Source organism: Phasianus colchicus, chromosome 16 (genome assembly GCF_987193195.1).
Source record: "Phasianus colchicus chromosome 16, bPhaCol1.hap1.1, whole genome shotgun sequence".
Classification (NCBI taxonomy): domain Eukaryota; kingdom Metazoa; phylum Chordata; class Aves; order Galliformes; family Phasianidae; genus Phasianus; species Phasianus colchicus.
In genome coordinates, this window is record NC_143451.1 from 12,709,802 (window position 1) to 12,728,488 (window position 18,687).

An 18,687-nucleotide genomic window follows, 5' to 3' on the forward strand; every position below is an offset into this window, starting at 1 on the left:
AACTCTGCACAGATTCCCACAGCCAGACTGCAGGTCTAAAATACAAATCTCTGACGGAGGCCTGGAGAAGTCTCCTGCTTCTCCCAGCCTCCCGAATTCTGGGCTGGCAGCTTTCATGTCTCAGCACGGCAGGCTCAGGGAGCTGCAGGTTTTCTCAGTGTGAGGATTTGGCTCGTTCAATGTACTGGGAGCTGTGGGGAGAGTTCTTCCTGCAAAGCCTCTTCCTCTGCCTTCCTGCCACCAAGCTGTACTGTGTTCTGAGCAGCAGCAGGTGCATGGACACAGGGCTCTCTGCTCTTCTACACGTGTCGAAGTGTGAAATTCAGAAGTACAAGGTTTGGCACTAACCGTTGAGTTCTGCTTCCTGCAGCTGGAAAATGCCTCTGTTCCTTTCTCACAAGGCCAAAATTTCACTTCTTTATTAAGAACAGGGAGTGAGGGGTCTCACCGAGACAACCGCTAATTTCATTGTAAAGCCATTAAAAGCAACGCAAAGCAGGAGATGGCAAATGACACCTAACTGTGATAAAACCTGGAGCTACAAAATCCTGATGCTACAGCTCCGACCTTCTGCACAGCAGCAGCCAGACCCAAACCAGCATCCTTGGATGCTTCAGGCTGCTGGTGAGGGAAGTTTGCCACATGAAGACTTTCGGTGAAAAAGCCTAAGGGGAAACTAAGGAAAAACTTAGGGAAAAGTCTATTAACTTTTGCTGAGACTTTCCTGGCCTTTCAAGGTGTCCATGCACAGCATGCTATTGACATAAAACAACGTCAAAGGACACATTAAGCTTATAAACATAATAAGGACACAAGACTGGCTTTGGGATGTGCATCGACAGAAAAGTGTATCAGCTAAAGTAGACAAAAAAAGGTTAATTCCAATGCAAGGAGTTTAATGAAAGCTCTAATTACACACGTTGCCTTGGCTAAATCTGAGAGAGGTTTTTATGGAAAGAGAAGCTCAAAAGTATTCATGCTACTGAGATGAAAGGGATAGCCCCAAAGTAAAAGCTGGAAGATTGCTTTCTCAAAGCAGCCTGTAGAAAATGCTAAACAGGGCCAACAGTACTGAGCAGAAACAACATCACTGCCATACAGAAAGACATTTGTACACCTCACAAAGCCACTCATATGAAAAGATATTGGAAAACTTCAGTTTTTCATATGGCAATGAAAAGTCCTGCGGGACACTGTTTAAATAAGTAAAATTTGCCCTATGCGGAAGGCTGGCCCAAATCCCTGTGAAAAGTAACATCAAAGTAAGGAACAGCTGGAGAAGCTCTGATGAAGGAAGACCTATATACACAGAGCATCAAAGGATTACGCTGAATATCACTCTGAAAAGACTTTCAAGATTTAGAGACAGTCAAACTGCCTGACCCCGGAGCTCGGCAGTTCAGTGCTTTGGCAGTAAGTCTTGCTGACATTTTATCTAGCTGACATTACGTGCCAGTCTCACTACAAGTTTAGATCATCTTTCAGCATCTTGCTAGTTTGGCTGCATTGCAGAGGCTGGAAATATTTGAAGAGCTTTGAGTAGTTGATTAGTTATCAGTGGCTAACACAATGCCAGAGGGCTAATAAGGGATTAATGGAGCGGGTTGTGGTATAAATCCACAGCTTGTATGGCCAGTCAATATTCTTCCCGACAAAGATGCCAATGTGCTGATCTGCTCCTGCCAATGGGGTGATCAGCTCCCAGTGCTCATTTCCTGCCAGGCTTTGACTGCAGAGCACGTTTGATTAATACGAGGTATTTCAGGTATTTTTCATCAGCAGACAGACAGGTCCTTGCCAGCACGGCTCACATCGTTTAATGCATGTCAGAATAGAGGTGGTGGTGGTCATAGCAGGAGAGAGGGATAGATGGGAGTGTGTGTCTTTGACATTTATCTCGGCTCGTATTAAAATCAGAGTGTGATTTACAGGGCAGTTTCACACATGGCTTTCCGTACTCCTGCTGGTTTGGTTCGGGGAAGGACATTCTAGAGCAAGAAAACACTGGTTTCTCCTGTCATTTCCCAACTGCAGGAAAGATAAACGAGCAGGGGTTTGGACAGCAGTGCGTTACTTATGGAGTCTTTATATTAATCCAATTTCCAACTACACCCATTCTAGCTACCCTCCCTTCTTTTCGATTCTAAACATAAAAAGAATTCAGGATCTTTTTAGAGCAGACTTCAGTGATTTGTACAGAAATCCAGTAGGGCATCTATTAGGGGATGGCAGCTTCCAGCATCCATGAAGTAATTATGTAGTGCTGTTATTAAATGCAGTTATAAAAAAATAAGAGATAACCAGTTTTTCATCTATGTCTGCTCAATGTTGAACAGCTAGACACTATATCAAGACAACCAGGCCACTGCATGTAGTCATGCAGCATAAACACTCCCAATAGTTAATATGAATGCAGGACTGATTTCTCTTAATTTATAACAGAGGATTTATACCCTTATAAATGACAATGGACAGCCAATCAATAAAGGATGATGATAACAGCACATAATATCAAGGGAAATCAGAATCAGCTGCAGGGTTTAAGAAAAAGAGAGTGTGAAGTCCAAACCTGAATCTTAACAGATGGAAGGTTAAGGTGATACGATAGCTTAAAATGTCTAAATAAACAAAGTAATGAGTTGCAAGCATATTCACAACATAGATTCAAATTCTGTGTGCAAACCAATTCTCAGTGGAGAATGGTGGGATACAAAACATTAATCCTGGCTGTAAAGAGAAGGAATTTTTAAAACAGCATTTCAAGGTCTGCTATAAATACTTCTAGAAAGATATTGAGTGTGTCTAGACTCCTCTAAACTGTGAGGGTTTAGATGCCCTAAGACAAAATACAGATAGATTCCCATTTTAATTGTTGTGGTTAATTAGTATTGCATGCAAATAATCTTTTCTTAAAGATTTCGCTACAACTCAAGCTGCATCTAATCATGTTATAATGAACTCGTAGTAACAATTAACAAACAACTACGTAATCTTCACTGACTATAAATTAACTGATGTTCTGTAAAACTGCAAGCTTTTAAAATAGTTTTATTGTTTTATGACCAATAATATAGGGACCATGTACTGTCCAGTGCTCAGAATCCAGCACAATCCCTTAATTATGGGAATATAAGAAAGCTTTAAGGGCCTGGTACTTAATTATCCTACAGATTTTTATACCAATCTAGAGGTGTAAACATGCCTTACACTGGTTGTAAAAAGTAATTACATATCCTATTTTGAATGTAATTTATACCCTTCTTAAGGCACTTACCAGAAAGGTATGCAAGGGCCATAACATAAAAATCAGGGCTTTAAAGATCATTTTATCTTCCTCTGCAAATGTCTGCACCGTTCCCAAAGTGCTACAAAACATGCTTTCTACACAGGCTCTATTTCTCTTTCTACACTTCCCTTAAAGTTTATCCCATATTTCTAAAGCAAGCTGTTCTGTGACCATCAGAAGTAATGGCATAGGTCTGCTTTGTGCTTGTCTCAAGTATTGCCTGTGTGGCATATTGCATATCTTGACCACCACAAACCCAATTCCCTGCCATATTCTTTATGCCACTCCTACAGGAGGAGCCTCTGCCCCTGCATCTCATGTGTCCTATAAATCCATTCCACAGACCCCAGCTCTCTCCAGCATCTCTATTTATAACTTCAGCTGCAGATGATTCTGACCTGCTAATGCGCCAAGATGTCACCATGAAGGTCAGGAAAAGTAGATGAATTCTGAGCTCATGCACAGCTTTTTCTAAAAAAAGGACAGCAGTAGGGTCTTATTTTGTTTCTGCTTAGGCACTCGAATTTGTGTTTCCTACTTACTTTCTTTCTCCCCACAGCTGCCTACTGGATTTGACTGAACTGACCATTCATTTACAAGTTGTTAGCTGAGACTACCTCCTTCTCCAGAGGAAAAGATGCATTAAACTGTAACAACAAAGAATGTCTTGTTCTGATTTGCTCACCTCCCTGCAGAGTGTACTCAGTCACAGGTCTGCTGAAGGCTCCCAGCCCAGCTCCATTGTAAGATGCCACCTGGATTTCATACTGGGTCCAAATGATCAGGTCTGTCACTAAGCAGTAGTTAATTTCTGCACTGGTAATGTTTTTATACTGGTATTCTCCAGGGAGGCCAGCCAGACGATACCTATCAGATGGGAAGAAAAACTTGCAGTTAATTGGTTGGTATCAATTACAGAAAATATCCTGACTAACAAAATAGCTTCTTTTGTGAACAGGTAATATCCTTGCTTTTACAGTAGAATTATACAAAGAAGAATGAAAACTAATGAGAAACAACAGACTAACTCCTGATAAGATCACGTCTGGTTTGACTGCCATAGTATTTATAATCTGATCTCACTGAGATTACACGCACAGGGCTAAACAAAATGGGTACTTTATCCTATTTTATGGCTGCAGAAAAATTACAGCTTTTTAAATGTGGCTTGTCTAGTAAAACCAGTGATTTAGTAGGAAAAATTGCCCAGATGTGATTTTTATCAGGGTGCTGCTGTAAATCAGCTTGAGAAATGCTCTTTTCCTCCTCTGAAGTCTGAGAAGGAGAACTCAGAGGGCTCTGACCTTCGGGAGCTGTGGGCACTGCCATCTCTGCCTCCCACCTGGATTCACTTCGTGGTGTAACTAAAATAAGGACTGAATAAATTTGAGATGGAAGGATTGGTTAAACACGGGGATTTCAGGAGGGCTGAACCAGGTTAGGGTGAGCAACCAGACAAACTCTTTGCTGAGGCACAAGAAGCTGGAAAACAGAATATATTTTCCCCTGTAGAAACTGTACTGCATAAAACAGCCCCTTTGATGTGTCTCTTTAGGCCAAGAAAATACGGAGAATAAATAAGCTATGGAAAACAAACAAACCTTACAAATCTCTGAATGTGAATAACTCTGTGTGTTTTCCTTCCTCTGTTGAAATGGTACAATGGATGCTTGTGATGTGCTAACCCACACCAAATCAGAAACACAGCGACCAAGTCAGGGTGGTGGGGCATTGCTGTCCCTCCAAAACAGACAAATATAGGAACGTTTGGGTTCTTATTCACCACAATAGTTTTATTCACTCTCATTCATCTTTTGTCTCACGAGCACCAAAATCTTATTGGCACAGAACAATTTCATTGACATCCTAAGGACTGATTTTAAATTTATCTGAGTTAAATCTGTACAGCTAGACAACTTCCACAAGTACTTCAGCAACAGATTTTGTTCTAAACTCTTCCCCTAATCAGGTCAGCTCTTAATCACCAACCACCCCCTTCTCCTCTGTTGTGGAGTTCCTCGTCTGACTGTATTTTGTCATACTCAGCATCTGTGATCCTACAATTCCCTTTAAGAAATACAAATGGAAATAAGAAAGTACCAGCTCTCAGCTGAGTTTATTGAATGCCTTTCTTTCTACTTTACGTGACATCTACCTATTCCTTTATTTGCCTCCTGCCGAGGCTGTATGCATCTTGGCAAAGCCGATTGTTGGCGCAGAGCTGTTTTGTCTCACACCTAGCAGACAAGGTGCAGAGTGCTCCTGTGATTTAATCTATTATGCTGTTAGCATGGCACTCCCCTAAATGCAATACTGCCAGGGAGAAAAAGGGCAGAGAAAGAAGGCCAGTTCAGAAATGTCATGTCTTCATGATTTTTCTCACCGCGGACTTTGATGTATACTCTGTGTGACTTGTGCAGTGCACCTTCACTTTTAAAGATCAGGTGTTCCATCAATTTAGTATCTTGCATGTCTTCGGCGTCAGGTCTCTGGGATGCATGGTGGTGTACCCTCATTCTATAGAAATCAGTGCAGGAAGACCTTTCATCAGTGCACATATTGCTGCGGCCACACATTCTGACTTGAGAGAACAGCTTGGTTTATTACCTGGGACAGCTGTGCTTTTATATGATAATCTTAAATTCCTTTTGAATAAATGCTTTTGCTGCTCTGTGGTCTAGACAAAGTGTGTAGACATCAAAAATGTCCACAGATTGAGCATAATGAATATGATCACTCCCTATTAAAATGGAAAGAGATGTTATAGTGAGGACCAGGATCAGTTATGCTAATAAAAGTTGTAGAAAACACTTAAGTTAAACATGACTAAAAATGCTATACAGATGAAATGGAGCAGATTGCCAGAAGTGGAAGGCTACAGGATTGCTTTTGACTTAACGCTGAGATTGCTTCAGACACACCAGGAGTAGCTTAGGAGTTAATCCCATCGTCCAGTAGGCTTGTTTGAAGGAAAGAACTCTACAAACAATGTTGTATCCTGTGCGAAGGGGTGCCCAGCTCTCATGGTAAGATTTAGCTGAGGGCAGAAGCTGAAGCATCATTTCCCACCTGTCAGTGATGACTGGCACTGCTTTCAAACTGAGCCCCAGCTCTTAAAACCACAGCATTCCATCCAGTGGCTCACCACTTCATAGGCTCAGTACAGGTGACAGGGAGATTAACCATCTTCAGCTCTGCCTATAGAGTGAAGGAACTTTCCAGCTCTATCTATATATAACTCACCAACATTCCAGCACCAGAAAACAATTTCCACCCATGCCAGCAAAAGCAGGAGCATAGCACAGACAGGAGACTGGCATTTATACTGTAGCATTTAGTTAACTTTTACTAGGTCTGGAAGACCCTGTGTTAAAAATGTCAGCAATCTGCCTGCAATAGGCTATAAGCATCAGCAAGAAATACATCAGTGGGGGTGCAATGCTTAGGAGTTTCCCACAAAAATTCTGATTTAGATAGTGCCTCCCTTATGAAAGGGATGGCCCCAGCTGCCTGCTAACATAGCAGGAAATGTAGGAAGCCAAATAATCCAGTAAGCTGTAGATGAATTGGGCAGGAGTGAATAACTGAGTCCTAAAAAATAAGAAAACAGAAGTGCTCAGCAAAGTCTCTTGGTGTGGCAGCACCCTTTCCTAAAAATAAATCCCATGTAAGCAAAAGATTGAATGAATTACTAATTCCCAGTTAATGTCTGAATCTGTTTCTCTTTAATACAGGCTGAGACTGAAAGTATCTCACTCGATTGACCGATTTTCAAAACCAAATCAAAGTCTGCCACAAAGCATTTGACCTGTCATCCCCCCTCTTCATTTTGTTTGGCACAAAACTGATAGTTATTGATTCTATTCTTGCTCTTCCATAGTGCAGGAGTCCCTTGTTTGTTGTGTCTTTGGTAAGGTAGTTAAACTCTCAAGCAGTAAGCTGAGGTTGTAATAAGCAGAAATACATCTGCAATGCACAGGCTGCACGGTACCAACTTCCCATGTAAACACTTCATCATAATTAGAATATGTGAAAATGGAAAAAAAGTTATCTGGATGCTGAGAGTCTCCATAGGAAACTAGCCCACACAGCAGGCTCATCCAGAGCACCTAGCAGCAAAAAGCAGACTGGAGCTCACTAACCAAGAAAGGCTGGAATTTGTATGTCTGCATTTTCTTGTCTGTAACAAACCAATGCAGCCATGGCGTTTGTAAAGAATAACTAATAATACATTTGATGGCATTAGGAACAGCTTTTCGTACATCCTTGAATCACACCATTCAGAGCTCCCTCATGCACACACCAGTCTAGTTCTTGACCTTAGAGGGAAGAAAATTACTCACCTTAGGATGTACCCATGAAGAACTCCGTTATGTTCACTTTCAGGAGGAGGCTGCCACTGGACCATGATGGACTGATTGGTGCGGCCGCTGGCCACGATGTTTTTAGGAGGGGCACTGGGTGGCTCCTCAGGTAGCATCAACCTGAATGCAAAAGAATGTGGCGGAGGTGGATGTCAAGAAAAAGGACGTGCAACATTTCTATTTCATGGATCCAACTTCAAGCAAAACAGTTTCGTTTATCAAAGTCTGATGACTTGAAAGAAATACAATGCTGATCAGACTGCTGTAGACATGCATGAAATAGTTACAGCAAATCAACATAATAAGAAATCAGTTAAGCAAGTAGCAAGACAGACAGCTGAGGTAACCTTATTCTCTCTGAATCACACAGGCTGCTACAACTCTTTAAAAAGATTACAAGCCTGAATGAGTTAGAGCTCAGGTCCAGTGTCTGTGACTCCTTCCAAATTGTTTCTTTCAGCTCTTTCAATATTTTTCATATCAAATTCCTACATTTTGAAAAAGCCATTTAGAGTTCAGCTGTTCTGCAATTCAAGCTCACAGCAAGCTCTGGTTCACAGAGGAAGGGGGATGCATTTGAAACTAAATTTGATGAAGCCATCCTTCTATGTCACATCTGGGTGAATTCCAGAAGTAACATTGCAATGATTGGGTGAAAGCTGTACTCCTTGCAGGGCTAACTGCAGTGACTTAACACAATAGGAATAAAAATATTTTGCTTGCACATACACCTATTTGATCACCTTCCAAGATTCTGTTCACTGATACACTGGAAACACGAGGGCACCTCTCTCATTGTGTGCTGCTTTCCTGCATCACCTAATTGCCATTATCACCAATTACTAACAAACGCAGAGCACCCTCCAGAGACCTGGGTAATGATAACTGCTCCTTGGTTATTGTGCAAAAGATAACTTCATTTTATTCTCTCACAAACAGCATTTTTTTCTCCCATATGTACGCAGGATGCGGGTGTTTATTTTTGCCATACCTGCTGGTCTCGGAGCTGTACTGGCCTTTTCCCACCTGGTTAACTGCACACACCCTGAACTGGTAGGTTCGGGCTGGGGTGAGTCCACTCACAGTGACACTGGTCATCTTCGGGTCCAGATTTGATAGGTGAACCTTCCAGGGAGAATCTGTTGGAATAAGGAACATTTGAAATTGTTGGAAGCGCTTGTTGAAAGCTCTGCAGAAGGGAGGACGTGTCTGTGGCTGCACGGAGCTTCTTGTGCTTGTTTTCCTCAGAGGAACTTTACCAAGAAGTTTCTTTCCAGCAAAAGAAACGTTCTTGTCAGCCCACACGGTTATGCAGATTGCACATTTGTCTACTGGAAAGTGATGCTGCACATGTCATGGCATAATAAATAAAAACTATATTCATTAACATTTTAATAAAAGAGGAAACAAGCATGATAAAGACAGATGGGCTGTGTATTTCACAACCCATCTGTTTGGCAGGCCATTACAACACCACACCCGTGAGTGGCTCTGGTGGAAGGTCTGTAATGAAATTCACAGGCAGGTTGGAATATCTTTCTACCCAGCTTGCAAGCAGGTGTAGAAGCGTGATGTTCTCTGCCAAATCAGTCCTTCACTGTAAGACCTGAGAAAGCTTCTGCTTCGGATTCTCCACGTTTTATTCTTTTTCCAGTACATGGCATTCCGTCTAATCATTTCCTAGGAAGGCTCCCTGGTATAAACAGCCCCAGCAGTACCATAAAACCTTTGCTGTCAGTTCAGATACTTCACACGCTGAGCTCCTCTGATGCCCAAAATGTTATTTTCATGTTTTCAAAGAGGTCAGAAATTAAGCATGTTGAAAATTAAATATCCTGACTTCTTTTCTTCCCAGCCTGATGGTATATATTCTCCCCAAAGTCATGACTGAAGCAGGGAAGGAGACGTGACATTTGGTTTGAGCTGCAACAGTACAGCAATGGAAGCAGCCAACTTAAAGATTTGTTCAGTTTTTAAATAATACCAGCTGTTTTCAGGCTCCCTGCTCAAAATTACAAATGCTTCTGGAAGTGACTGAGGAGCTAGCTGTAGATTTTGGCAATGTATCTGTGCATGCTGCTCATCAGAAGTGCACCGCAGCTCCTGGCAGGTCACCTCCACGTCTGTCTGAAAATGAAGATGAGATGTCCCAAATGTGAAAGGAAAACTTCGCACCAAGATGTAAACCACTAATTCAGTGTTTTTCTGGCAGATTCCTTAGCAAGTTTAAGTCTACTGGGGTGTGATGCCTGTTGGGCTATACACTCTGCATCTTCAAATTATTCGGAATATATGTATTCCAGTAATGGCTTTCTTAGAACAAAGTCTTTTTTAACAAGAAAACTGACACAGCAGAATACTGGGAACGCTGAAGAGGGACATTTGCACAGCAGTCAGGTTCCATCACTGCCAGCTGTTGATGATTTGCCATCAGCTGCTTCTGCTGCAAGGTCTGGATGGCGATGGATCTGAGTGCAGTGCTGGGCTTTGTTTACAAAGCACTCAGAGGAAGGATACCTGCATTAGTTTGGTGCACCATCCTTTTTAATCAAGTTACTCTTGAGGCTTTACAAACAACTGCTTACACTGTGACATCCAGAGAGCACAGTACCCAATCAAGATAAGCCAACGTTCAGCCATGGCTGACTTAGTCAGTTGCCTGAAGCAGCTGCATGAGGAAAAGGGAAGAACAGACAACACTAAGAGAGCAAAATACCTTTGTATGAGCTCTTGGGTAGTGGTCCATTTCCTAGAGCAAATCAGCTCCATTTGTTAACTGCTAGTGTAAACACCACCTGAGAGTGCTTAACCCAAGCAGTTCAATGCAGTGAGCAGTTTGATTCAACAATAGGGTCTATTAATCTCCTCAGCACCTTGGGGCTCTGCTCTGTTTATATGCTGCATCTGTAGAATACTTTATTTATTCTTTTTCTTCTCCTGGTGGAAGATAAAAGATCTGGCAGGAAGAGAGATTAAACTGAAAACTAATACAAACGAACCCTATCCATCTCTTGGGCACTCTGACTCCTAAAGGGAAGAGATTTGGGGGGGATTTGCTTGCTCCTGTAGCAGTGGATACAGGAACTGTGCAGAGTACCTTCAAAATTTAAATGTCTTTTTTTTGGACAATCAGTCAATAAACTAAACATTCTGAGAGGCCATTCCCCTCCTTAAACACAGAAGGGAGCCCAGCATAGTACAGCAGTTCCTTTCACTGCGTAGAAAAGCAGTTCTGACGTTGGAAACCTTCCATAGGATTTTCAGCACCAACTCCCATCTCCTTCAGGGATGACTGTCACCTGCCTGTCCCAGGAAGCCTGGACAAGTTCCACAGTGAGAGACTTGCCAGGTCAAACTAATAAATAAATTGAACAGACCACACTAATCCTTCATTTAACTTAAGCTGCCCAGAGTGTACTCTGGGCTTTGCTTGCTTGCTCTTCTGCTGTAATTGCCACTGTTTGAAAAACTCATGGCTAGTTGTCTATCTTCTTAAGGATATTGGGTATTCTGAATTAATTCCAATTGCCTCTCCAAGTTAATTTCTTGGAAACCAAGAATCTCACAGGCTACTCTCGAGCACACAGTGCAATTTTTGGCTTTGAGAAATGACATGTTCTGTTAAGAGTTTTGGATGCACTCACAATACACATGTTTGATAGCACTGGTTATTCACCAAGAGGCATTTCTTTTAAATTTCCCTGTCTACCTCACAATTCTTGCACTGATTGCAAGTTCCTCAAAAATCATTTCTGTTTGATATTGCAGACCACATCTACTGCAGAAATCTAATTTTTGCAGCTTTGGAGTACATTTCCATCTCTTTTCTTCTCCAGGGGTTTAGCACAGATGGAACCACTGCAATTTACCATACTACTGGAGTTTACGGAATCCGTCTTTCATGACAACATGATATTGCAAAAAGTTCAAACAAAAACAAAGTTTTTCATCCTTCCTTTGGTAGGACTTCAACGAAGTCTTCCACTGCCCTGGGAAAAAGTATCTTTCAGCACTATCATATATGGATCTGAGTCATGTTTGTAGAAAACAGCGTTGTTTTGCAAAGATTTATCCCTGTGTTCAATTTTTATCATTTCAATATTCGTACCAAGTTCAGCAAGACAACTCATGAGCTCAAAGTGAAGCATGTGCAGATGCTGTTTATAGGAGCTTTAATTATCTCCTCACTGGCATGATGTGATGAATTTGAGTTGTATGATTACATTGCACAGACATCCCAGAACATAATAAATCAGAAATGTATTTTAATGTTAACCACACTTGACAGAATTCTCTAAGTATTAATTTGTTCAGACAAAAAATTGGTCAGAATAATTTTTGATTAATCTCTGAAATCTGAACTTTTTTTTTTCAGAGTAAAGTAAGTGGAGCTCCCTCCAATTCCATGAGGATACTTCATAGGGATTCCTAGGAACTCTGCAACAGCAGTTAAAGAGGTCATGAAACATCCAAAAATCACGTTAGTGCAAATAACAGCAACACATGCTACTATTTATTTGAAAATCTTATTTGAAATGAAGGTTCACATTCCTGGCTCCGTGTGGGCAGAATAGTTAATGACTGTGTTTCCCTGCAACTGTGCTTTTCAAATTAGATTATAAATTTGCCCCCAAATGTTTAAGGCCATATGCCTCAAATCACCCACAGACACAGTCTACTGTGAATACTTGTAATTTGAGAATTATTACATTATGCCAAATACATTCATTTTAAAAATTAGGTGACTTGGTGACTGGAGTCGTTCATATTTCCAGCAATTTATGCATGCGATCTGCCACTGTTTTTTTCCTCTAATTAAAATAAGGTTTTTATATCTCTTTACTGAATTGATATTAATGAAAAGGATTTCTAATCCATGCCAGGTGGAGTGACACGCCTCTCTCTAATGTAGCTAGTAATTAGTCCTCTGAAATCTACACTCATTATTTTGAACCCTCTTCAGCTAGTCCTCTGAAACAGATACTGTTATTATGCATTCACTTACGGTGCGTGTTTCAAAATGCACAATGGATCCAGAAAGCTATTAGAAAATTATTTGCAGCAAAACTGCTGTAAGAACAAATAAAACTAGACTACATTTTGGCATTTGTAACAGCAAAGCAAAAGTCATGCGTTAAAGCTCCACAGAATGAAGAACAGTGCCTTCTATGCAGCTTTGCTAACTGGAAAATAAATCATAATTCTGATGCCCCCCTCTAAGCTTTACATGTGTGAAAACAAACTGGGATTAGGATTTTTAGCATATTGCACTGCTGCTGATGGTGGAAACGTGACAGCCATGAGCACATGAGCTCATGGAAGGCATATGCTGAGTCCTTGACAGTTGCCCTTCCTGCAGCACAAAATGGGCCAAAGGAAATCCTGACGAAAGATTTTCTTTGGAAAGCAGAGAGAGATTCTGCACAGTCATAGCAGGCAAAAATTATACCTTGATGAGATCAAATGTCAGCTTCATTCGTGAACATAACGAGGGGGTGGGGGGAACATGACAGGACCAAGGAGTAGCAGGTTTGAAAACTAGATATTAACCACACGCTAACAAGATCGCAATGACTCCAAACCAAACATGTGAGGAATATAAAACAAAACGAGACACTGACAAAATGCAGACATTTCAGCCAGCTCTGCCAAGAGAAGTCACTGCTGACGTTGTTCCACCACTCTGCTGACATCTGTAAAGCTGAGCAATAATATAGAAAATGAGAGAGCACAGTAAGAGTGGAATATTCAAGGGCTCAGATTCCTCCTAGTCCTACTGCTATGGGTAACCAGTTAGAGACTGTGCATAAAAGCAAAGTAAATAAATGCAGAGATAAAAACCTCAAAGGAGAGCAAGGTCCAGAATACTTCTGGGAATTCAGATGCTCAGACAACAACAAACCTGGTCTGTGTTTGGTTTATGCAGCTGCAAGTCTGCTGAAGTACATATACCTATGATTTGTGATAATGAGACTCTCTCAGTGGTTGATTGCAATGCCATCAGCCAAAATTATTGATCTATCATGGAACGAGCGAGGGTTCACAGGATCCTGTGGAGCTCTGAGAGACTGCATAATTTCTGGAGCACTACTGTTCATTTTTGCTGAGCCTTCCACCAATTTCAGGAAACAAATAATAGCATTCTTGAAACGATGGCATGTCTACTCTATGTCTGTACTAGACCTGCAAGGCCTCATTGTTACAAAGATGCTTACAGACCTTCCAAATCTGACCTGGAGGCTGAGTGGGCTCTGTGATGCTTCCCAGTTAGTGCAGCACAGTGCAGGACTCACATGCATACCTCTGGCCAGCTCTGTGCTGCCTCTGCAATCTTTGCATCATGTCCCCAGACTGAGAGTTGATTAACTTGTCTCTGTCAAAGTCACTGGAGACACGGAACACTCAGGGCAATAACCCCGAGTGAAAGAATGGGCACAGGGAGTGAAAATGCACTTACTGGCCTACAGTCAATATTAGGAGAGAGAAGAGGGATGATAAAACAGATGGTGATAAAAAGGTGTAGTGGGGTGTGAGCTTGGAACACTGTGAATTTTCTGAGTCATTCGTTATAAAAAATAAATCCAGAACTGTGTTAAGGACAGCAATCCCAGACACCATTTGGGATTTCTGCTACAAAACTGCACTTCTTGCAACAGATGTCAAGATCATCAGTTCTGGGGCCCCTGTATCTGAAAAGCCATGCACTCCAACCTGCAAAGCACAGGGCTTGTATGTGATCTGAAGCTCAAGTTTCATCTCAAGCTCTCTGTGTGGCAAAACAAAACGCTACTCTCTAGATAATAAGAAATCAGCACTGTTTCACATTCAGTAATGCAGTGGCTAATTTCCACATGTCAGAAAAAGTGATGCTCTTAATTTTTTCATCAAGAAGAAATTGTTAGGCTTGGATTTCCAGCTCCTAGTGTGATAGAGATTAGAAAGTATTGCCAAGGTGACCGATTTCCATATAACCTCATCTTTCCATCAACTCTGAAAGAAGTGTTTAGCAGTGTCCCTGAATAACCTTGCAAACAGAGCCAGAAAGGGCGAGCCTTGCAGCATGCCAAACCTTGAGCAATGGCGATTCACAGTGATCAGGATTGCAACCTATGAAGGTTACAAACAAAGGTAGAATATTTGTATGTTTCACGGTTCAGTATCCTCAGCCACCTACCTGAAAGAAGGTTGTAAAACAACAACCAAGGGAAACTGGAGAAAACGTACGAAACCATATACAGACATAACAGCAGCTCCTATTGACATCTGAGTTTGTTCCTATGACAGACCATCAATTCCTTATGCTATCAGACTGCCTGCACTTTTCAGGTGAAGCTGGGGCTCTGAATGCATCAGGGTATCTATGAGCACAGAGCAAAGGACAACAAGAAAAGAAATAAAACGTGACTCCTGCTATTTTACAGATGTCAAATAGAAGCATGGAAGGATGAGCTGATGTGCTTGAAGTCAGGCTGGCAATGCTGGAAGTGGAACTCAGGATTTCCTGTGTACCAAATCCACCGTATCAGCTCTTTTTTTGTAGTTGAACTCTGTCAGGATGTTAACAGTTGAGTGTAATACCCAGGACTTCCCTGTTAACTGTCCCTCATTTAGCAAATAACAGTAAGATTTTGTTGGCAGCTCTGGTAAAAGCTAAGTCTGCAAGGCTAAATAATTAAGACAAATATGAGGTTGGGACATATCTGACTTTACTCACTGTTCTCAGAGAGCTCGACCATGTAGTAGAGAACAGGGCTGTTTCCATCAAAAGGACGCACCCAGGAAAGCACCACACTGCGGCTGTATGAGGAGTTCAGGATGGCCAGAAGATTCTGAGGGGAATGAGGCAGCTCGCTGTGAAGGAAAAGAGAAAGGAAGATAAAAAATGCACAGCAGAATTAATCTATATTTCATTCAGGACAGTTGTATAGGCAGCTAAAGGCACATGACATCAGGCTTGTATGATGATAGATATAAAACTACCAGCAGCCATTGTGCAATTAAATAAATGAAAGGCAGCTCTACATTATTCACAATTTTGTCCTATTTGGGAAAAAAGCCCCACAACTTGTGCTGAAAGTCCCAAGGCTGATGCTTAGAACAGCTAATGGAAATGTTGCTAAATGTGGAAGAAGCCAATTTTCATACTGTTTTTTGATTGAGACAAGTTGGTCAATAAATTTCCATCTCATTTTTTTCCCTTTCTTACATTGATGTCCTAGAAACATGACAGCAGTAATACATATAAACAGTAAAACACATGGGAGATATGATTTAACATGGAATTTTTCATACTCAAGGAAGCAGAAGACATTGACACTATCCATATAGAGCTACTAATCAAAATTACCATATGTATTCTTAGGCTACAGAACAGCTTGATTTACTCATGGATTCAGGCTTATCCTGTCATGGGTAGAATCTTTCCTTTTTATAATAAGGATTTTTTTGGAAGCACCCAACCAGAAAATGTAGAGAAAATGCCTGTAGAAACCCCACAGAAATACAAAATGAAACATTAAAAAATCAAAATAAAACAGCAGCTCAATTAAAATGTGTAATTTCTCGACATAAAGGCAATTTATGGAACAACATTTCATTTGGACTCATTTCCTGAAAGTCAGAGGCTGCATGCTGCAGTGAGAAAACTAAATTCTGCTACATCCCTTATGTGCTGAACTGCATCCAGCGACGAGTCCTTCAGCTATTATATTTAAACCTGACTTTTGTTCCTTCCATTCTGGTTTTTAGGAGGACAAAGATCTCTGAGAGGAAAGGAGGAGCAAGGAGGACCAGTTGCTGCCCATTCAGTCCAGTGCTTCTTCCCAGGAAAAGCTCAGTGGCATCCTTCCCTCAGCATGAGCTGCTCATCTGCTCTGGCCAGAGCAGAAAGCCACAAGCAGACTTTATATGCTTAATATGCTTAATATTAAAAACAGTAATTTCACACAGTAATGTATCATGCTACTGAAGGCTTACAGTTATTTAAAAACCGCAACTCCTCAGCCACTCACAAAAGTAAATACAGGCTCTGGCTTTAAGCCAGAACAATGATTACGCTCTGGATTCAGGTTTCTGCTGGAAGACTGAGGAACGTAGCAGTGAGGAGCCGAAGAGCTACAAGAGAAATGCACAGGTGGAAGGCTCTCACTTCCCACCTCTCCCCGGGCTGGAAGGGCTTCAGTGCTCCATTCCTAGGGCTGAGGTTGAGACTCCATGGGTCCTCCCCTCTCATTTGATTTTAAATGCTTAAGCAAATCAGAAGCATGGTCACCCCAGGCTCTTTCTGTGGAAAGACAACTTGGAGGATCATTTCGGTATTAATTTCATTCACGTGCTTGGCCAGAACACCTTGATCTTTCCACTGATTACAAGTTTAGGTATCACTTGGGTCAGGGCTGGCAGCATCCAGGCTTGGATTCTTGTGTAAAAACAGCAGATATATGGTCAGTTTTGGATAAGAGGAAACATCAGGCACAGACAAGAGCATGAATGCGCCCAACAGATGCAAACTTTGAGCAGAGTGCTGCAAAGTTTTGGATAAGCCAGCTTAGGGAAGAGGGGGATGTGAAAACAAAGTAGAAGGGCAGCTGGCCTGCAAGGCAAAATAGAAGAAAAAGCCTGCCACGTGAGAAGCATGTTTAAGATACAGCCATTTACACAGGGACTACAGGCGTGTGCTACTTAATTTTGAATGAAACATTAAATTATAATAAACATTAAACCTCCGCTATAACTTATCATCATGTCCCTGAGCAAGCTGGTTAGAAAAATGTTTTTGTGATTAAGTTGGCAAAGGAAATTACTGCAGGAGAGTGAAACCTCTTGTTGTGACGGCTCAGAGAAGTCACAGTCCCCACTTCATTTATCACCAGGCCCAGTGGGATGAGCTCAGTGCTGGACTGAGGCTCTGGCTCTTGCAGAAGGCAATACTCACAGAGAGCAATGTGGAGGGATGGCCAGGAGGGAGCTGACTGCAAACCTATCCTTTTGGAACTCCTCCTCCAACAATGGGATGAACTGCTGGAACCTGTTGAGGGTGTGCTTTTACTGGGTAATCTTGTTTTCCCCTATGTTTAGAAGGTCTGAACCAACAGCTGATTTGAGGACAGAGGCTACACTACAGAAGAGGCTACACGAGTAAAAGACCTTACGGATCGGTCCTTTTCTCAAGGCACAAATAATAGAAGACTTTGGCAGGAGTAGAGACTTTCCCTTCTTCACATTTTTCAAAGCACAAATTCAGGTTAAATGTGTTGTTTTTGGTGTTGGTTTTTTTTTTGCTGACAATTTGCGTTTAGTTGATGATTCTGTTAGGTTGACACAAAATGGCAATCTGTCAGCAACGTGATGGAAACAGGCGCTTCTGCTCTGAGACTGGACAGCATGAGCTGCAGCAGCCAGACAGCACACCTATCTCCACTAATATCATATTCTTTACCCATATGTGTCCACACTGAACAGCAACAGATGGTGCTTACAGATTTAAATCCCCCAAGACAGACATTATAAGTGCCTAAGAAACACACCTGGACAGAAATAAATATTTAAAACTACAAAGACTTTCCAGCACAGAAGTGTACTTTTCTCTCTGTAGTATACAAAAGCAGAGATTAATAAATAGCAGCTCCTACTTTAGCAAGCACTTGCACATTGTTCCCCTCTCACTTGCTACTGCATACGTGGAACAGATGATAAATGAGATTTGTACCACCACCATGAATATCCACATTCCCAAAACAGATCATTGCTTCTTTCTTAGGAAGATTACTTTTTCTTGCTGCAAACATTCAAGAAGTCACTGCAGGAAATAGTAATTTCAAGTCTTTGTCAGGATGAGAACTGCTCAACTTCTCATACACCAAGAAATTGGGTAAGATTTAGGACAGTAACACACAGGGCACATAAAAGCCCTTGATCAGACACTGGAAGCTAATAATCCAGCATTATCATCTTTTTTTTTTTTTTTTTTTCCCCCACTGAAGCCCCAAACAGGAAATATATGAAGGTTTTTCAATATCTTAAGGTCTCATGCCTCTA

General features: G+C 41.5%; 1 protein-coding gene across 1 annotated transcript in view; it reads right to left on the reverse strand.

Annotated features, from left to right (window-relative positions):
* SDK1 (sidekick cell adhesion molecule 1) overlaps nt 1-18,687 on the reverse strand; it is a 364,412-nt gene that overhangs the window by 106,949 nt on the left and 238,776 nt on the right. Inside the window, exons 15-18 of the mRNA XM_031606919.2 lie at nt 15,365-15,501; nt 8,642-8,789; nt 7,630-7,770; nt 3,972-4,153 (exon numbers count right to left, since the gene is read on the reverse strand). Of these exons, the coding sequence (XP_031462779.2) occupies nt 3,972-4,153; nt 7,630-7,770; nt 8,642-8,789; nt 15,365-15,501 (608 nt within the window). The remainder of the gene's footprint in view (nt 1-3,971; nt 4,154-7,629; nt 7,771-8,641; nt 8,790-15,364; nt 15,502-18,687) is intronic.